Raw genomic sequence first — 20086 nt, 5'->3', positions numbered from 1 at the left:
AGGGAAGCATATGTTGCTCTAAAACCTTTATATACCTTTCAGCATTCACAGAGCCTTCCAAAACATGCAAGCTGCCCATACCGTATGCACTTATGCACCCCCATACCATCAGAGATGCTGGCTTTTGAACTGAACACTGATAACATGCTGGAAGGTCTCCCTCCTCTTTAGCCCGGAGGACACGGCGTCCGTGATTTCCAACAAGAATGTCAAATTTGGACTCGTCTGACCATAAAACACTATTCCACTTTGAAATAGTCCATTTTAAATGAGCCTTGGCCCACAGGACACGACGGCGCTTCTGGACCATGTTCACATATGGCTTCCTTTTTGCATGATAGAGCTTTAGTTGGCATCTGCTGATGGCACGGCGGATTGTGTTTACCGACAGTGGTTTCTGAAAGTATTCCTGGGCCCATTTAGTAATGTCATTGACACAATCATGCCGATGAGTGATGCAGTGTCGTCTGAGAGCCCGAAGACCACGGGCATCCAATAAAGGTCTCCGGCCTTGTCCCTTACGCACAGAGATTTCTCCAGTTTCTCTGAATCTTTTGATGATGTTATGCACTGTAAATGATGAGATATGCAAAGCCTTTGCAATTTGACGTTGAGGAACATTGTTTTTAAAGTTTTCCACAATTTTTTTACGCAGTCTTTCACAGATTGGAGAGCCTCTGCCCATCTTTACTTCTGAGAGACTCTGCTTCTCTAAGACAAAGCTTTTATAGCTAATCATGTTACAGACCTGATATCAATTAACTTAATTAATCACTAGATGTTCTCCCAGCTGAATCTTTTCAAAACTGCTTGCTTTTTTAGCCATTTGTTGCCCCCGTGCCAACTTTTTTGAGACCTGTAGCAGGCATTAAATTTTAAATGAGCTAATTAAGTGGATAAAAGTGTACAATTTCTCAGTTTAAACATTTGCTATGTTATCTATGTTCTATTGTGAATAAAATATTGGATCATGTGATTTGAAATTCCTTTAGTTTTCATTTTATTAAAATTTAAAAAACGTCCCAACTTTTCCGGAATTCGGGTTGTACAGTGAAAATAAAAACTATTATAAATGTGTTTAATATTAACTGAAAATAATATTCAGTTTCTATGACACTGACTCTGCACAATAATAATATATTGCAAATATTTTATAGCATATATAAAATAAATAATTATTATTACTGAAATGCTCTTAATAAAAAAACACCAGAGAGACATGCATAATTAATCAAAATATAACTTTATTTTTTTATTATCAGAGTTATACCAGTTATATTCAAAATATAATATTTTAATTGTGTTATTTTTTATTTACACTATATATATATACTGTATTATAAATGTGTAAAATATTTCCTGGAGATTATTCAGTTTCTATTACATTGACTGTACAATTCGTCCAAATCTATTAGATTTTAAAGAATAGTAGAGTTAAAATATAATATTTAAAAACATTTTTTATTATTATTAATAGGCCTATTATTGTTATTATTACGTGTCGCATTATTAACAAAACAACATTATAAATGTGTCAAATATTTAGTTTCTAGGACATTGACTCTAGCATTTTCTAACCACCATTAAAGTAAAGCTGTATAAACCTAAACGTTAAATGTTGAGTCTGGAATAAAATAAATCTTATAGTTTTGGATTAGCGGTTTTTTTTATTATTTATTTATTTATTTATTTTTTATAAGAAACCGTGATAAAATCAGGTTTTGTAGATTTTAACTTTTTAATTATTTTAACAGTATTTTTCACTGAGGTTTCCTCATGTTATAATCAATACAGCGATAAAAGAATCGTATTGAGACTGCGCTTTTAATTGATTTAGATCAAGCGAACGTCGCAGGCGTCTGAACCATAGACAGTAAAAGAAATGGACACAGCGACCCCATTGGATTCAACGGAGAAAAAATGAAGTCAATTAGAAGCACTTCCTGGGGGTCAGGTGTACTGCGCAGACTCAAACTGAGCTTGATGACGTGGATGTCACGTGAGCGACCTGTAAGTCTTCTAATCGCTGTGCCAAGAGAAATCTGAATCACCCACTGAATCTTGCAGAGAAGGCGAGCGTGAACAGGAGCAAGTTTTGGTAAGTATTCTGATTAATTATCTCCCTTGACTTCATTCCTCCACGTCCCCCTGAAAGCCTCATAGACAGTAAAAGATTGCCTGCGAGCTTCTCCTCCTGTCCATACGGTAATTTCTCTACTGTGCGACAGAGAGTTGCTGGTTGTGACGCAATCGTTAGCCTATTTTTTTACAAAAACTGCTTCTACGGGGCCATGACGTAAGATACAAGGTAATGGAGCCTTTTATACATTTTCGTGTTTCTTTAGAAATAATTAATAGACAAATGGAGTCTTTAAACGCCTCAGATGTACAGTTATTCGCTGTCAAAATGACGCCAAAATGAATGGGAGTCAATGGAATGCTAACAGCAGGTGGGGGTCCGCTAGCCAATGGCGGCGCCCAGGGGTGCTTCAAAAAAAGATGAAACCCTGCCCCCCCCCCCCCCCCCCGGTCTGAACACGCGTTCCCCGTCTGCGCATGCGCAAGCACGCTGTTTGACGCACGGTGACGTCAGTCGTACGCGCCACATTCGAGTCGCCTTTTTCGCGCTTTCTGCTGTGTTTACGTTTGTTTCGATTATTAAAAACCACGTTTGTGTCGGTTATGATCGTTAATTAACACACCGAACTTCAGCGCGTCTGATGTTCGCTTGGACAGGATTCATCCGTGTTTGTGATTTAATATCCACCGAAGATGTGATGTGATTCTACAATGAACGCTAATCAGAGAACATTATTCCAGACCTGGGGCCGCAAACCAGGTGTGTACACACACACACACAGAGAGACACTCACACAGACACACACACACTCACAGAGACACTCACACAGACACACACTCACAGAGACACAAACACACAGAGACACTCACACAGACACAGAGACACACACACACTCACACAGAGACACTCACAGAGACACTCACACAGACACACACTCACAGAGACACATACACACAGATACACTCACACAGAGACACACACACAGAGAGATATACACACTCATACATAGACTCACACTCATACAGAGACCCACAGACACAAACTGGAAAACACTACACTAATAATGTTTTATTACATATGATTCATATCATGTTTTTAAGTATGCTGGTTTCATTCTAAACATGGAGGTTATTAACATGGAATCTAACCCTGTCATGTCAACACATGGACCAGTCACTCTTCTGTTAATGTTCCTGTTAATTACTGCGTTTCGCCCCTAACACCACACTTTTACAGAATCTTTCATTATTAAATTATGATTACATCATCATACTGTATCTCTTCGATGTACCGCCCAGCCTTAACTGAAAGCTGCTCTGTTTTTGGAACATATTTCATAACATACGTGATGTGTCACAGAGCCTGCTCCAGCTCCGTCAGCGGCTCCTGATGAAGAGGAGGAGGAAGATGATGATGTGATGCTGGTGGCTGTGTACGAGGCCGAGCGCTCGCTGCAGGCCGCTCCAGAGCTGGGCTTCGACCCCTCGGCGGGCCGCGTCTGGATCTACCCCGTTAACTTCCCTCTCCGTGAGTACCAGCTGCGGATCTCAGAGGCGGCGCTGCTGAAGAACACACTGGTCTGTCTCCCCACCGGCCTCGGAAAGACCTTCATCGCCTCCGTGCTCATGTACAACTTCTACCGCTGGTTCCCCGCCGGCAAGATCGTCTTCATGGCTCCCACCAAACCCCTGGTGGCCCAGCAGATCCAGGCCTGCCACGGGGTCATGGGCATCCCACAGGAACACATGGCCGAGCTCACAGGTCAACAAACACACAAGGTCATGACCTCAGGGGTCATGGGGACCAGACACTAGTGCAGGAGTTCATGAGGGAAATACACTTTAACATTAAAGGAAATTAACGGGGCTGCTCAGTTTATCAAAATAAATATTGTTGGTTATGAAGAAGCCATTTCTTAAAATGATGCTTAAATTAGTTAAAAGGTGTACATTCTCTAATTAATGCTGGTGTTTAATTCCACTGATGTGATGCTCTGAGTGGAACAAACAGCTTGACCGAGCAAGGGTTTTCTAGTTAAATTATGTAATCAGTTTCCAATAGATTTAAATGTAATGAAATCAACTAGAGGAGAAGGAGCTAAACATCATCTCATGAACTAAACCAACATTTCTAAACTTGATGTGATCAAATGTGATGTTTTCCCAGCTAGGATATGACAGAGTGAAAACTATAATTTTTTTGTTTAAATTTTAAGAGCCGTACAAAACGTAGTGTTTTAAAATAATGATTAGAAAAGGTTGACGTGAATCACAAGTGTTCTCAGTGGGTTGTGTTTACAGTAATGTGGCGTAATAAAAGCATTCTGAGCCGAGGTGAAGATACACACAAGTGATCTTCAGCTCTTCTTCATCAGTGTCTGAGTGTGTGGATAAACACTAGAGGAGAGCATCTCCATGTCTTCAGAAAGGATATCTCGTCACAGCTGATGCTGACGTGTGTGTGTGTGTGTGTGCTGTAGGCTCGACGGCGGCGCAGCAGCGGAGGGAGCTCTGGAGATCCAAGCGTGTCTTCTTCTTGACTCCTCAGGTCATGGTGAACGATCTGAGCCGTAACTCCTGTCCGGCCGCACACGTCCGGTGTGTAGTGATCGACGAGGCCCACAAGGCCACCGGGAACCACGCGTACTGTCAGGTAGAGCGTCACCTGCTTGAGCGGTGCATGATGGGAGATCAGTTCTGATGGTTTGTGTGTGTTCTGCAGGTGATTCGTGAGCTGAGCAACCAAACACAGCAGTTCCGTGTTCTAGCGCTCAGCGCCACACCTGGAGCAGACGTCAAGGTGAGATCTGGAGATGTAGCACTGCATCAGTGTCTCGTCAATGGATGCCCTGCAGTGAATGGGTGCCGTCAGAATGAGAGTCCAAACAGCTGATAAAAACATCCTCTGGTGAAAAAGTACATCTCCTGTTGTCTCTCACATATTTGTTTAGAGCTGTTTAAACGCTGCTTGATTTCTCTCCTGATTCAGAACACTTTTCCACTGGAGGAAGTGTTATTATGGATTATAGACTAGTTAATAACTTCTTAATGCTGGATGTGTTTCATCATTTGTCTTCTCCAGATGTTCACTGATGGACTGGAGTGCTGTGGATTATTGTGATGTTTTTATCAGCTGTTATTCTGACGGCACCCATTCGTTGCAGTGCTGAGATGAAGTCCATCAGATGTGTGTGTGTGTGTTTCAGGCGGTGCAGCAGGTGATCTCTAACCTCCTGATCTCTCACATCGAGCTGCGATCGGAGGACAGTCCAGACGTCCAGACACACGTCCATCAGCGCAGTCTGGAGAAGATCGTGGTGCCGCCGGGAGAGACGCTCGCGCAGTATCAGACCAGATACCTGCAGGTACACCTCCGCTGTCACTGCTCTCTGCTTCATCAGTTATCTACTGGCTGTCACTTGTCCTCAATAACGGTTCAACTCTGTTTATTTTGGCTAGCGATTTTTGCTGTGGTATTGAAATTTCCCTTTAGGAGAACTCTTAGTGGTTCGAAACAATGTTTGTGAAGTGATTTCTATAATCTTGTGTGAGTGTGTTGGATGTTTCATCAGAGCAGTTATGATGATAAGAGCGATGACAGTGTTTGTCTGATCTGCTTGTGTTTGTTGGGGTTGTTGTCGTCCTCTGCTGGGCTCAGATCATCATCATCACACGCTGTCTGACCGCCGTTGATTTCTCCTTCACGCCTGCAGTGCTTTATTCAAGGTTGGCTAGGTTTATCCACGTCTCACTGGAGCGCTGGAATCTGTCAGAAAGCTCTGCTGTATCACGCATCAGCTGTTTCATCTGCTGCAGGGATTTATTTACAAAAATGTTATTATAATGTTTTGTTTTTTTAAGTCCCCATCGGATTAAGTTAAAATGTCAAAAATTACCAAAAAAAAAGTAATAATTGAAATTAAATTAAACATCCAGAATTCCACAGAAATTGTAAAATATAAATATATAATTGTAGTATTTAAAATAAAGTTTGAAGTCCCAATAAGATTGTAAACTAATACACTCATTCCAAAAAGATCAGTCATTAAAATAAATGTAATTAAACTTCAAATGGACTTTTATTTGTTTTATTCAGGAAACTGATAGTCTTGTGTAGGTGGAGTTGTAAAGGGGTGGAAAACTTCTGGCAAATTACTGGGATTTTTTTTTTTTTTTTGAATATTTCTGGCATTATCTGCCCTTCTGCAGCTCTGTGTGTGTAGTGGATGATGATCTGTGTTCCTGGCTGCGATCTTTTGGATCAAACCCTGAACTCTGTCATTCTGTGTGAATTCAGGTTTGTTGACTCTGATTGGTTGGAGTTGATCTGACATCATCAGTCATGGTGTGATTCAGTAATAGTTTATTCAGATCAGAACAGAAATGTGAACAGAAGCATTCACAGTGGTGTAGTGTCTATACTGAGGACAGACGCGCGTTTACATTCACAGCCGTCAAACCCTGATCCGAGATCAGCTCATTCACTTCCTTCAGAAAACTTTCACTGTGTTCGTTTGACATCTGTGATTGTGACAGAGAAGTTTAAAAAATACTTGACAAAAATAGCACTATGACAATATTATATTAATATTTGTGTATCTACTATGTCTATATGTTGATCGTCACTAGTAGAGCGAGAGACAGACAGAAGACGGGAGGGACGAGATGATTGTCTTACAGCAACAGTGTTTCACAGAGTGACTGACATCCAGTTATACTCAGTGTGACGCACAGAAACACGGTCAGCAGCTCTGCTCACGGGGAATCAGGAACTACAGGATGACCGAGAGGTGCAGAGGATTGTGGGTAGGGGAGGCTCAGGGCCGCTCCAGGAACCAGATCTCGTTCTGCCGGTGGGCCGCCGCGGGGTTGGTGTATCCAGCTATGATGAAGGAGTCGCTGAAGCAGACGGCTGGACGGTCCAGAGCCTCGGCCAGACTGCTGATCTCGTGGAGGATGGTCAGCTCGTTCGTGGCCCCCGTGAAGGCCCTGAGTCACATGACACACAGACGCTAGCTCAAAACCAGTTCGATATCATTCGACTCGTCCCTCAGTTAGTCATGTTTACCGTAGTACATTTACAGTGGAGGTCTGTGGGAGTCAGATGATTCAGACTGTTCATTATTCTCACCAAATGACATTTTTATTTAAGAACCAGGAACCATTTCTACAATATGTAAGAGAATTTTAAAAGTCAGCAGATGCAGGAATAACAGTTGATGTAAAGCGCTCTGTGGATGGGTGTTGATGAGTCTGACAGTGTAAGAGCATTACTGTAATGGTGCTGTGTGTCAGTGTTAATGAGCGGAGGAAGGTTCTCACCGGGTGTAGACGACCGCAGCAGGCCACTGCTCGATGATGATCTCGGGGTCGTGTGGCCGCGGTGGCTCGCTCTGGTGCGGGGGGGGCAGGTAATACGCTACGGTCACGGCTCGCGACAGAGTCCTGTGCGTCTCATCGGTGCGCACCACCGTCACGATCGGGATCGTCAGCCCCAGATAACTGCCTGCACAGAGAAACCAGTCCAGAGAGAGAGAGCTTGAGATTTCATTCAGTATTTTGAATGTAATGTTTTGCCACAATGAAATTATTTTCTTAAATCAGGGAATCACAGTTTTGAATAACAATATAAGCAAATGTGACAGTTAGACAACATGCTGTGAGTCGGCCGGTGCTAAGAGTTGATGTCAATACATGAGAATCAGTCAAACGTTGTGAAAAAGAAATCTAGATTTAGTTTTATTGCCCAGCCCATGGTTTTGGAGGACCTGCTGAGTTCTGCTGGCAGATGTATCTCATGATCTTCATGAAGCCGTAGCAGATGCTCTGTTCATACGTGTCCTCGTGAACCGTGATGCAGGCCCAGTGCGCTTTCTCATAGCGACGCTTCTCGAACAGCACCTCACCGCACTACAACACACACACACACACACACACACACACACGAGTCAGAACCATCCCAAAACACCAAACAAACACAACAACAGAGTCAGTGGAGGAACTGATCAAACACATGCAGATACACAAGAGAGGATTTGGTTTGATGTCATAGTTTGACTTTAACCCTTAAAAGGGCGATGTATCCTGGGGACAGAAGCAGTGAAAGTCTGGGTCTTATATCTTGGTTTCATTTTGAAAGGGTGTCTATGTCTGAATATTTAGAAGAGGTGACTTGTTTCTACATTCTTTGTTTACCTCATAAAATAATATAAATATAGTACACTACATTATCTTTACTGTAAACTTTTATAACTTTGTTTCACTTCAGCAATAATCTGCTGTGTGTTCTTTAGAAAGAGAGCGACCTCGAGTCTATTCCAGAGCCTTCAGGAAATACAACCATGTTATTACAAGCATTGATTAACACATGTTGTGTTTTCTGTCAAATTATACAGAGATGAAATCTGATGTCTCTTTATGATTTTGCCCTTTTTAAAGTTAAATCTATTTGGAGAATTATTCAGAGAAGTAAATGTTAACTTTAAGCTGTGCTGACATCTTGTGTGTTTGATGGTGATTAGATTGAAATGCTCTTTAGAACACATTTTAGTGATTGCTGATGCAGTTCAGCTTCTGAAGATTCTCTTACGTTTCATAATATTCAGTTTTAGCAGCATATTTGTCATATCTGAGCCATTTTTATTATCCCATCAAGTGGAATTTTTGCCTCCAGTTCTGGTTCATTTCTGGCTTTTGCGCAAAGTGTCAATTAGTGGAAGTAGGTGGAGTCTAATGATTTCAGCAGCCAATCAAACAGTGACTTGATTTCATTATCCTCATGTCAGATTGAAAGGCACATTCAGGCAGCTGTGTTTGATCACATGCGTTACTCGTATTGATGATGCTGTAGAGGAGTGTCTAAACTGTGCTAGTGTGATTCTGTGGTGTGTTTGATTGGTCAGATGTACGCACCTTCTCCTTGCGTGTGAGGAGTGTGTAGGGCACCTGCTCCCGTGTGTGTGTGCCCTCGTTATTGGTGGTGATCTGATGGATGGGTTCAGCCATGTCTGTGGAAGATTGACATCAGCGTTCAGATTCTGCTTCATCACACTGAAGCCTTGTTTATTGTGACTGTGTCATGATGTTAGGGTTTGGCTGACATTTCTTCCCGCTGTGAACTGATCACGAGGGGCTCTCTGGCCGAGCGTTAGCCGCACATCTGCCCCGCGGGACGCTAGCGAGCAGCGACAGCAAACACTTCATCAGTCAGTTTACCCAGAACCCTCTGCTTGGGTGAATTCAGATTTACACAGCAGTCATCACGTACATATGAACAGATGAGATATACAGTAGTCTGCTCTTAATTTTGAAAAATTTAGAAACACATCAGAAGCACAATAAGAATCTACCAAATAATGTTTTTATTTTTTAAAAGGATATGAGACATTACCAAGCAAAATTAATTTGAATCCAGGTTTTTATTTGTTTTTACTTCAAACTGTTTGATTTAATAATTAGGGGAATTAATACTTTAAAATGAGAGTTCTCCATTTATTGTGTACGTAAGATGTGATACGACTAATTGCGTAAACAAAATATCAATAACGAGCTGAAAAAATACTGCATAATGGGAGACCTACAGACTCTTATTTTGAAATGTTGTATTACAATTAGTTTTCTGCCCCCATTAATTTTTTTGAATAAAGACATTTGTTACATGATTTGGAATTTTAAACTTTTTAAATGACCTCAAAAAATTAATCAACTTTAAGGACTTTCAGGGGCCTAGTTTTTATTCACACTTCAATTAATTTTACAAAAGCTCAATCACTCGACTGATTCTGGATCCGTCTTATTCACAGAATCGCTCTGAGTTTGACCATCACAGTGTTAACCTCAAACTGATGCTTGCATAAACTGCTTAGACTAGTCTTACTAGTTAGTCATCTCATTATCGTTAAGATTGGTCATACATGAAGTAGATTGGCCTCATTTGAACCGTGTGGTGTGAAGGTCACTAAACCACAACACTGACCGCTTCTGACAGCACAAACTGTGTGTTTTAGATAAACCAGCGGATAGTTTTACTACAGACTCAGTTTAAACACACTGTGCAGTAAGATTTAGTTCATTAGCATGAGGCACCATAAAAATACCAATCATTACAGCACTTCCTCATCTAGGTTTCTGGACGTTAATTCATGTTGCTTCATAATGAATTAGTATGTGTAAAAATGAACATTAATGAATTGAGTTCTTTATGATTTGCCTTATAATAAATCAGTTAAACAAATGAAATGAAAATGAGTTTTTCTGTTCATATCAGTGAATGGAGTGAATCTCTTATTGTTACTGATGTTTGCTCTTCACGTGTGCAGTCGTGTAAAGCGCTTTACTGGACTGGATTTAGAAAGGCATTGGTGTGGACCAGACGAGGCTGATAATCTCTGAGAGATCTCCGCTCCACAAACACACGTCACCTGATCTACAGAACAAACCCTGCACAGACGGCTCTCTCTCTCATACACTAACGGCTGTGTTCGATTACACGCAGAGAGCCGAGTTCTTAGGCGTTCTGTGATAATCTGCTGAAGTAGGTCACACGTGAATCATGGGAAAATCCTGACTGGCTGCATACAGTCTCAAAACAAAACGTGGAGATTTAGGGCTATTTCACTTCCATATCATTCAGACTAGTGGAAAGAAAACCTCCAAGATACATATACAAGTGTTTATCTATTCGCATGTGTAGATTCCATATCTTCAAAGAGTTTGTTTTTTCCTCTTACAGACACCAAACAGGCCATTTCCATCTGTTGTTGCAGTTTTGTCGCCTGTCGCTTTAAATGCTCGAGCTATTTATAGCAGGACGATTCTGATTGGTTGTCAGTGTTTACTCATAAGCTCCAGAAATCGTTCTGAAAATGTTTACAATTATATTATACTTCCGTTTCCTCATTGTTTTTAATAATCAAATATTTTATGTGTGCTAAAACCAACATCCACTATAGAGAGTGAAGTTGAATTGACGGTTTATTATTCTGTACTGTGGTGTTTACGGCGTTTTACATCGATATGAGCCACAAGAGGCCATGGAATAAAAATACAAATGTAACGTTAATCGAAACTTTTCTCATATTTCAGACTTTTTCCTCAGAATAGTTGGTTTAATAGGGAATAAACAAACTCGTAATTGCCATTTTGACGTTTTCCCTAAAAATCCAGAGTTTACATCTCGCCGTTTTGACTGTTTTCCTCAGAATTTGGAGGTTTATCTCGTTTTAAAGTCTGAATTTCGAGCCTCTGATGGGAACGACCGTTAAACTGGCGCGAAACCCCGGCGCTGCGGTGCAGATCGTGAGGCGGCAGTGTTTGAGACGCGCTCCGCGGTTGTTGTGTTTTTGTACCTGTCGGCACCTCCACCTGGTGCCCGCGGGCCACATCCCTCCAGTACTGCAGGAGCCTCCCCTGGTCCTCCTCATCCGGCTCCTGCTCGTCCTCGGGACCGTCTGACAGCTGCTCCTCCGACACAGACTCCAGATCCTCCAGTGTGATCATATCACCGCCGCCGCCGCCGTTCATCCGACACCCGCCGGGATCCATCGCCGAATCCGGTGACCGTCGATACTGAAAGCCTCACTCTTGACCTGCGCTTACACGGATCTCGCCGTCATGTCCGCGACCCGCGGCGATCGATCGTTACTCACGTTATTAAATGCGTTCGGTTCGTACGTGTTGTTTTGCAGACGCGACGGTCGTGACGTGTTTAAGAGCAGCGTCGCGATCACGTGCCTGCACAAGCTCCGCCCACCCAGCGCAGAAGAGTATAAATACATCAAACACACCGACAGCTCTGTAATAATTGCGCAGATGAAGAGAGTACAGTGTGAGATGTTCTTGGTTCTAACTAGCAATCATGTTTTAAAACTATACTTGTATATAAATGAAGATTGTGACTGTTTTTCCTGTTAATCTGCTTCAGTGTATAGTAAAAAACACATCTCTTCCATCTTTATTTGACCCTCTAACTCTAGCACTCTCTATTCTAATTCTATTTGATCTATTTGTTGACTTGACCCTCTAACACTTGCTCTCTTTATTCGTTTTCTGACTACTTGCCTTATTAAAAAAGCCTTTAACACAAACAGCCTTCTCAATTCTATTTCTATTCTATCTACTTGTTTTAATTTTGTTACACACACACACACACACATATATATATACACAATTTAAACCTTGTATATCATTGTTCTTCTGAAAGCATCTGCTGAATGTAAATGTAGAGCAGTGTGTGTGTTTCAGGTCAGTGTTTGACAAGCTTGATAATTTGATAATCTCCCCTGAGTTTGATCACACTTTAGCCAGAAATACACACATTAGTCCTTGAACTTCTGCTTGTGTTTGTGTGATGCTGTAAATGGAGATTTTCAGATGAAAGTTCAGGATTATCATTAGTCTGGAATGAACAGGAAAACACTGATGCTGAAACACTTTATGTGTGTCTTCAGTTGTGCAGTGGGCAGTATTTCTGTGTAAACCGTCGTGCATTGTCTGTGTTTGTCCTGAATCAGCAGTGATTGTTTGTAATGTCCATGTTTTCTCAGCAGGACAGCAAACACTCGGTGAGTCTGTCAGATGAAGACGTGATTGTGTTGAAAAGAGACGTTCGAGTGCTCCATTGTGCTGCTGTAATGGTTTTCAGACAGCTGTGGCCTGTTTTTCCCGCAGGTTTTGGAGAAGTTCACGTCTCGTCTGACCCAGATGAGGCTGTTGAATCAGCGTGACCTCCGCTCTCTCACCAAATACCAGATCATTCTGTCCCGAGAACAGTTCAGACGCAACCCACCGCCACACATCCAGGTGCACAGCCCACACACTTTACCTGTGTTTGAACACACTCTTGCTTTTACTTTTGTTTTATCCTCTTATACTCTTTTATCAGCCTGAGATAATGAAACCATATGTGACCCGGGAGCACAAAACCAGATGAATAAATGATCTCTCCAGTGATGTGTGGTTTGTTCGGAGGACAATATTTGTCTGAGATGCAACTATTCGTAAATCTGGAATCTGAGGGAGCAAAAAAATCTAAATATTGAGAAAATCATCTTTAAAGTTGTTCAGATGAAGCTCTTAGCAATGCATATTACTAATCAAACATTAAGTTCTTCACTCTTAAGTGAGCTAGAGATCCTCAAACCCTCCTGTAATACAGTACTGAAGTGAATGTGTGTGTTTCTGAGCAGGGTCCGCAGCAGGGCGTGATCGAGGGGGATTTCTCCATCTGCATCAGTCTGTATCACGGCTATGAGTTACTGCAGCAGATGGGCGTCAGATCGCTCTTCCTCTTCATCCAGAACATCTTCTCTGGACCCAGAGGTGCTCAGACACTCACGCTGGTGTCGGCCGGACGCTGATGCTCCTCTGCTCTTCACTTCAGCTGTGTTTGTTGTTTTCTCAGAGTCGGCTCGCGTGAGGAACGAGCTCCAGAGGAGTCCGGTCTTCATGGATCTCTACAGGGAAATGGAGAGCATGTTCACCACAGCGAGCCGAGGTTTCAGAAATACACATTCTGTCATCATTTACTCTTCCAAACCTGTATGCCTTTCTCTCTTCAGTGAAAGTAGATGTTCAGAAGAATGTTCCTGCTGCTCTTTAACACACAAGTAGCTATGTTTCTACTTTTATGTGCATTTTTAGAATATTGCATTGCAAAAAAAAAAAAAACGTTGAATGGAAACAAGAGCTGTGCATAAATTCTAAAAATGCACATAAAAAGCTAAAGCAGAGTAAAGGATGTGTGATGTGTTTGGTCTGTAGATCCTGGAGAGCCGTATGTGTACAGTCACCCCAAACTACAGAAGCTGGACGAGGTCGTGCTGCAGCACTTTGAGACGTGGACCACGAGCACCGGTAGATCATCTGATCAGATCAAACCGCCTCGGCGTACTGATTATTTTATATCTAGAAGTAAGGTGTGTGTGTGTCTCTTGTTGAGTCTGATTGTGACCGAGCTCTTCTGTGATTGGTCCAGACTCGAAGGCATCCGCTGAGGTGAGCACACGTGTGATGATCTTCTCCTCCTTCCGTGAGAGCGTGCAGGAGATCGCTGAGATGTTGAGCCGTCATCAGCCGCTGCTGAGGGTCATGACCTTCATGGGTCAAGCGTCAGCTGGGAAAGGGGTTCGAGGGTTCACGCAGAAAGAGCAGCTGGAGGTAAGACAGCTCATGCTCACATCAAACCTGTGAGACCAGGGGATGGTTCAGATGCTCAGAGTGTGTGTGTGTGTGTGTGTGCAGGTGGTGCGGCGCTTCCGTGCAGGCGGCTTCAACACTCTGGTGTCCACCTGTGTGGGTGAGGAGGGTCTGGACATCGGTGAGGTGGATCTCATCGTGTGTTTCGACGCTCAGAAGAGTCCGATCCGTCTGGTCCAGCGCATGGGCCGCACAGGACGCCGGCGTCAGGGACGAATCGTGGTCATTCTGGCCGAGGGCCGCGAGGAACGAGTGAGGAAGACAACTCTCAGCATCACACAGCAATAAAACAATCAAATAAACCACAAAATGACTAAAAGAACAAATGTAATTAATCAAGTTTGATTAAATGAGGGATATTAAACCATAAGAGAACAATTTTGTTACATATAATAAACGTTAAACATTAACTTAAATATATTAAAATCAATAAAAAAATTTTTTTTTTTTAAGGTAGTTGCTAAGGCAACATTTCTTATTTTTTTTATTTAGTTTAGAGAAACTAAAACTGAAATAAACATATCCAAAATATATAGACCGATTTAAAAATAAAACAAAAAACGTAAATACTAATAATGTAACAGTTAAAATGAAAAAAAAAAAATATTATTGATGTATTACAGTTTTATTATATTCTGATAAATATTACAGTTGTGTGTATCGCGCTCTCACAGACGTACAACCAGAGCCAGAGCAACCGGCGCAGCATCAACAAGAGCATCATGGGAAACAAGCACAGCTTCCAGATGTTTGCTCACAGTCCACGCATGCTGCCCGCAGGGGTCACTCCGACGCTGCACAAGATGCACATCAGCTGCGGTCAGTTCCAGCACAGACCAGTGAAGAGCGGCCGCTCGTCCCTCGCTCGGCAGATCAGCGGTACTCACCTCACATCACAGTTCAGTCTCCGCTTGAAGACCATGATAAACTCGTTAAAAACACATCTTATCTTCAACATTTTAGCTTTATATTTATATTACAAAAACATTTTACAATTATATTATATTTGTTTACATGAGTTAACATTGCAACATCTACTAATGCATTTGTAAGTTGTTTTATTAACATTAATTAGTAACAAACTCAAATGAACAAAATTATTAAATACTGTAAAAAAACATCTTGTTCTGTGTTAGTGCACTTTAACCAATGATTGTTAAAGTGATAGTTCATCAAAAATGTAAATCTTCCACAGCTTGCCTGAAAGAAGATATTTAGAAGAATGTTAGTAAACAAACAGCTGCCGGTAGCCATTGACTTCTGTAGTGAAGTTAGAGTGATCATCTGGTTGTCTCGTCTGATCTCCTGGTGACTGTGTTTCAGTGAAGTGTGTGTGTGTGTGTGTCTCGTGTGTTCTGCAGGAGGAGAGCAGAAGTGTGTGAAGGACGACGGGTTTCTGACCGCAGCTGAAGAGGCCGAGTGGATAACCAGCATGAGACTGTCTTCAGATGAACCTCAGCCGGTCTTCAGACCATCGACCTTTCTGACCTTCAGAGAAGAGCCATCAGAGCAGGTCAATACAGACCAGAATACAGCGAGAGTAATCCAGACATCACTGTAACCTGTGCTCAGTGGAGATCAACACTAATATTCAGCCTTGTGTTTCAGATTAAATGTACATGCATCTGGATTACAGTCTTATTAGAAACTAATGAACATAATGTGATGCATATTTGTTATTGATGCATTAATTCTTAAGTGTGTGTGTGTGTGTGTGTGTGTAGGGAGCGTGTGTGGGCCCCGTCCGAGAGCTCTCTCTCTGGGAGTGGAGACACTGGCAGAACGGGCCGCTCCACACTCACAGCCTCGGACACTCAGAGCGCTGCCTTCATTTCACCTCCATCATGGAGCTGATCGACCGCATGAGACAGCAGGAGCAGGTGACACACACACACACGTCTCATGTCTTGATACAGATCTCAGAGTCTTAGTTGTCGAGGTGAAGCGTGTATGAATCTGTGTTTGCTCGCTGCTTCGTTTCTGAATGTGTCTCATCAGTCACTAGCTGGATTGGTTTTCAGAAATGAATCGTCTGTGTTTGTTTGATGTGTTATCTGAATACGGCTGTGTTTCACACGAGCTCATAGAAGACTCCCAAGAGCTCTCAGTGACAGATGCTGTGAGCTTTATCTTTCCTGTGTGTGTGTGTGTGTGTGTCTCTGTGTGTGTGTGTGTGTGTGTGTGTGTGTGTGTGTGTGTGTGTGTGTGTGTGTGTGTGTGTGTGTGTGTGTGTGTCTCTGTGTGTGTGTGTGTCTGTGTGTGTGTGTGTGTCTGTGTGTGTGTGTGTGTGTGTGTGTCTCTGTGTGTGTGTGTGTGTGTGTGTGTGTGTGTGTGTGTGTGTGTGTGTGTGTGTGTCTGTGTGTGTGTGTGTGTGTGTGTGTGTGTGTGTCTGTGTGTGTGTCTGTGTGTGTGTGTGTCTGTGTCTGTGTGTCTGTCTGTGTGTGTGTGTGTGTGTGTGTGTGTGTGTGTGTGTGTGTGTGTAATGTCATGGGTATGACACAGGTATTACAAGGAGAGGGTGACTTATGAGGACATAACCCATGTCCCCATTTTTCAAAACGCTTATAAATCATACAGAATGAGTTTTTTTTGAGAAAGTAAAAACGACAAAGTTTCCTGTGAGGGTTAGGGTTAGGTGTAGGGTTGGTGTAGGGCCAGAGAATATACAGTTTGTACAGTATAAAAACCATTACACCTATGGGATGAACCCACTTTTCACAAAAACAAAAAGTAGTTTAAATGACTCCCGTGAACTGAATCAGACCCCAAACACTGACGTGTCTCAAAGTCTCAGTTCATCATTCCTTAAATCAGAGCAGAAAGGCTTCATCCATAAAGTCATGTCATTACATCATGCACACACTAGTTAAGTAGTTTTTTTAGTCCATTGGCAATAATATTTGTACTGATATTGATAAAAGTTCTATTTTACTATTTCAACTCAGTGTTTATTTATTTATTTTTTCTTATATTTGCTTTACTCAAAAAGTTCTTTAACAAGTCTTCAGTTCACCTTCATCAAAACTGCGGAAAGCCTTCAACCGAAACTTTATATGTGATTTATTTAAAGATAGTTATATATATATCAAATATATATTTTCTGTAGCAGACAAGGTTGCATCAACATTTTAGAGACCAGCGACATTTCACAATTCTCAGAGTACTTGAGTATCTAATATTAGTACAAAACATGTCAGTAATAAAAAAGCAATGGACAAATACAATAGAATAAAAAGATATTGCATTGCATTCACATCGACAGTGCTTTACAATTCTTACAATTCCTTCAGTTGTAATTAGTTGGACTTAAAATGTTCTTAAAGTCTTGGATGTACCTGCGGGAAGCGTGTGATGAGAGTGATGTCACGATCGGCTGGAGGCTGTTTCCACTCGCAGTGGATCTGAGCGTCTCTCTGGACATGCGCTCTTATGCAACGCTTCTCAGAACTCTTACATAAGCTCCGCCCGCAGGAAGTGGGTCATGACCACGAGACACTGGACACGCCATTCTTCAGCGTGTCACAACAGCAGCTGGAGATGCGTCTGATGGGATCAGATATTGATCTGCTGTGTTTCTGCAGTAATCAGATCATCCACTGAATCTGCTGAACTGGATTAGTCTCAGTAATACATTCATCCTCTAATACTGCCTTGAATTCACTTTACTGTGCACATAGTAACTGTTGACACACATGATGCAGGGCGACAGCTCCATAAATGCAGTTATGCCCTAAAATTCAAGATATTGGTGCAAAAAACTCCCTGTATGAGTTTTTATCTTTTTGATAACTGATATCACACGAGCAGTGAGAGCAATATTATCACGAGTCCCAAATATCACGAGTTTAAATGTGATTTTACACAACAGTTCCGTAAATAAGAAGTAGATATTGTTATTTTTTAAACACAATATTGTATGTTTTTGATCGATTTTGCAGAGAACATTAAAGCCACCGCACAATCGTTTCGCATTTCTGAACGTGTTTAGTTTTTGAATGATTCTGTGTTTTGAACGAATCGTGTGAATCAATGATTCAAAGACTCGTTCATAAAGAGTCGTTTATTCAATTCCTGAATGAATCAGGTGTTTGAACAAACAAATCAAATTAATGAAGGACTCAGACATTTACTGCCCCCTGCTGTAAGATTTAGTTTCTTATTTAGAGTATCATTAAAAAATATATAACCATAATAAAAACATTAAAGGGATGGTTTACCCCAAAAAATACAAATCTTGACTTTATTTACTCACCCATTTTTTGCACAATTGACTCTTACGACTGGTTTTGTGCTCCAGGGTCACACATGCAGTCACTTGTGTGTGTGTTTGCGTCTCATTGATGATCTTCTCTCCTCACAGGACGACTGTAGGTTTGAGTCTGAGCTCTTGCTGAATCTGCAGAAAGAGGATGTTGATGCTGGAGGAACAACTAAACCAAATGCTGACAAAATCCCTCGACAGAAGAAGACTAAACCAAACACGGCTGATCGTGAGAGGAGACTCACACACACTGACCACTACTTGGATGAAGATCAGAGAGGAGAGAACAGCAGCAGATCTGCAGAAAGCACAGAAGAGCTGGATCTGATGGATCTGTTAGAAGAGGAGGATCTTCAGCACATGTTCTATCAGCCTGAGCTCTGTCCTAAACGCTTGTGTCACAATCTGACCAGCGCAGCCTTCCAGACCGTCCTCGCCAACGTCAGAGATCTCCTGTCCAGATCTCCACCCAAGCACTGCCAGTTTAATCTCCCAGAGATCCACACGATCCTCAGCGATCCACCAACAGAGTCGTTTCATGATCCGTTTCAAGTGACGTTCAGTCTGATGGCGGACGAGCCGTCGTTTGTTGAAGAGGAACAGGATGTGGATCAGAAATCAGTTTCTCCAGGCTGGGATCAGCTGTTTGACCATGCTGAAGAGCCGAAGGAAGACCAGGTGAGCTTGAACGAGAGCGTCGACCTGTTCGGAGACGATGAAGCCTTCCTCCAGATGAGTGTTCCTGATGTCCAGACGCCCGACAGGAGCACAGGACCTGAAGGAAAGCAGCAGACTCCTGCTGACGGAAGCAGAGGATCCGAGCAGGGCTTCAGCTGCTCACAGGTACGAATGAACCGATTACCACAAATCATGATAAAACCGTATTCGATTACCGCGATTTGTCATGATAAGAAATGTTCATACTCGCAGGACTTCTTCTCTGTCAACTTTGACTTGGGTTTTGACTCGGAGGAGGACGAAGCGACTGATCTGGGATCAGCAGACGTCTCTGCATCAGCTGTGAAAGTGCCTCAGGTGCTGGTCTCAGATCAGTGGAGGACGAGACCCAGCGCTTCCACACCAAACCACTCGATCCTGCCTCCACTGACCCCAAGAGCAGAAGATCAGCTGCGCTCGCGTCCATCACAGCTCAGATCCTCACAGAAGACGCCTCCACTGCGGCCCTCGTCCACAGGTTTACTGGCTTTCCTCGGATAGTCCAAAGATCATGTTCCATGAAGATATTTAGTAAATCTCCTTCCGTAAATATATCAAAACTTAATGTTTGATTAGTAATATGCATTGCTAAGAACTTCATCTGAACAAGTTTAAAGATGATTTTCTCAATATTTAGATTTTGTTGCTCCCTCAGATTCCAGATTTTCAAATAGTTGTATCTCAGACAAATATTGTCCTCCGAACAAACCACACATCACTGGAGAGATCATTTATTCAGATGACGTATTAAACCCTTTATTTGTGTGTGTGTGTGTGTGCGCGTGTGTGCGTGTGTGTGTGCGTGTGTTTGTGTGTGTGTGTGTGTGTGTGCGC

General features: G+C 42.2%; 2 protein-coding genes across 2 annotated transcripts in view; one reads left to right on the top strand and one right to left on the bottom strand.

Moving 5' to 3' along the window:
* Positions 1-2581: 2581 nt before the first annotated feature.
* Positions 2582-20086, top strand: part of fancm (FA complementation group M) — a 23356-nt gene continuing 5851 nt past the window's right edge. The window contains exons 1-16 of the mRNA XM_059519764.1: positions 2582-2839; positions 3440-3841; positions 4560-4732; positions 4802-4879; positions 5286-5444; positions 12748-12879; positions 13266-13398; positions 13481-13573; positions 13840-13932; positions 14054-14235; positions 14320-14526; positions 14949-15153; positions 15636-15787; positions 15999-16154; positions 18635-19378; positions 19466-19730. Of these exons, the coding sequence (XP_059375747.1) occupies positions 2791-2839; positions 3440-3841; positions 4560-4732; positions 4802-4879; positions 5286-5444; positions 12748-12879; positions 13266-13398; positions 13481-13573; positions 13840-13932; positions 14054-14235; positions 14320-14526; positions 14949-15153; positions 15636-15787; positions 15999-16154; positions 18635-19378; positions 19466-19730 (3223 nt within the window). The 5' untranslated portion in view covers positions 2582-2790. The remainder of the gene's footprint in view (positions 2840-3439; positions 3842-4559; positions 4733-4801; positions 4880-5285; positions 5445-12747; positions 12880-13265; positions 13399-13480; positions 13574-13839; positions 13933-14053; positions 14236-14319; positions 14527-14948; positions 15154-15635; positions 15788-15998; positions 16155-18634; positions 19379-19465; positions 19731-20086) is intronic.
* On the bottom strand, positions 6426-11791 carry LOC132112324 (heme-binding protein 1-like). Its single transcript, XM_059519762.1, has 5 exons — positions 11427-11791; positions 8992-9086; positions 7848-7989; positions 7402-7585; positions 6426-7068 (listed from the first exon to the last, which is right to left on the bottom strand). The coding sequence occupies exons 1-5, from the start codon at positions 11620-11622 to the stop codon at positions 6897-6899; spliced, it is 789 nt and encodes a 262-aa protein (XP_059375745.1). The 5' UTR covers positions 11623-11791; the 3' UTR covers positions 6426-6896.

This window comes from Carassius carassius, chromosome 32, assembly GCF_963082965.1.
Source record: "Carassius carassius chromosome 32, fCarCar2.1, whole genome shotgun sequence".
In the NCBI taxonomy this organism is placed as follows: domain Eukaryota; kingdom Metazoa; phylum Chordata; class Actinopteri; order Cypriniformes; family Cyprinidae; genus Carassius; species Carassius carassius.
Note: the sequence above shows the minus strand (reverse complement) of the source record. Positions and strands in the feature narration are given on the sequence as shown.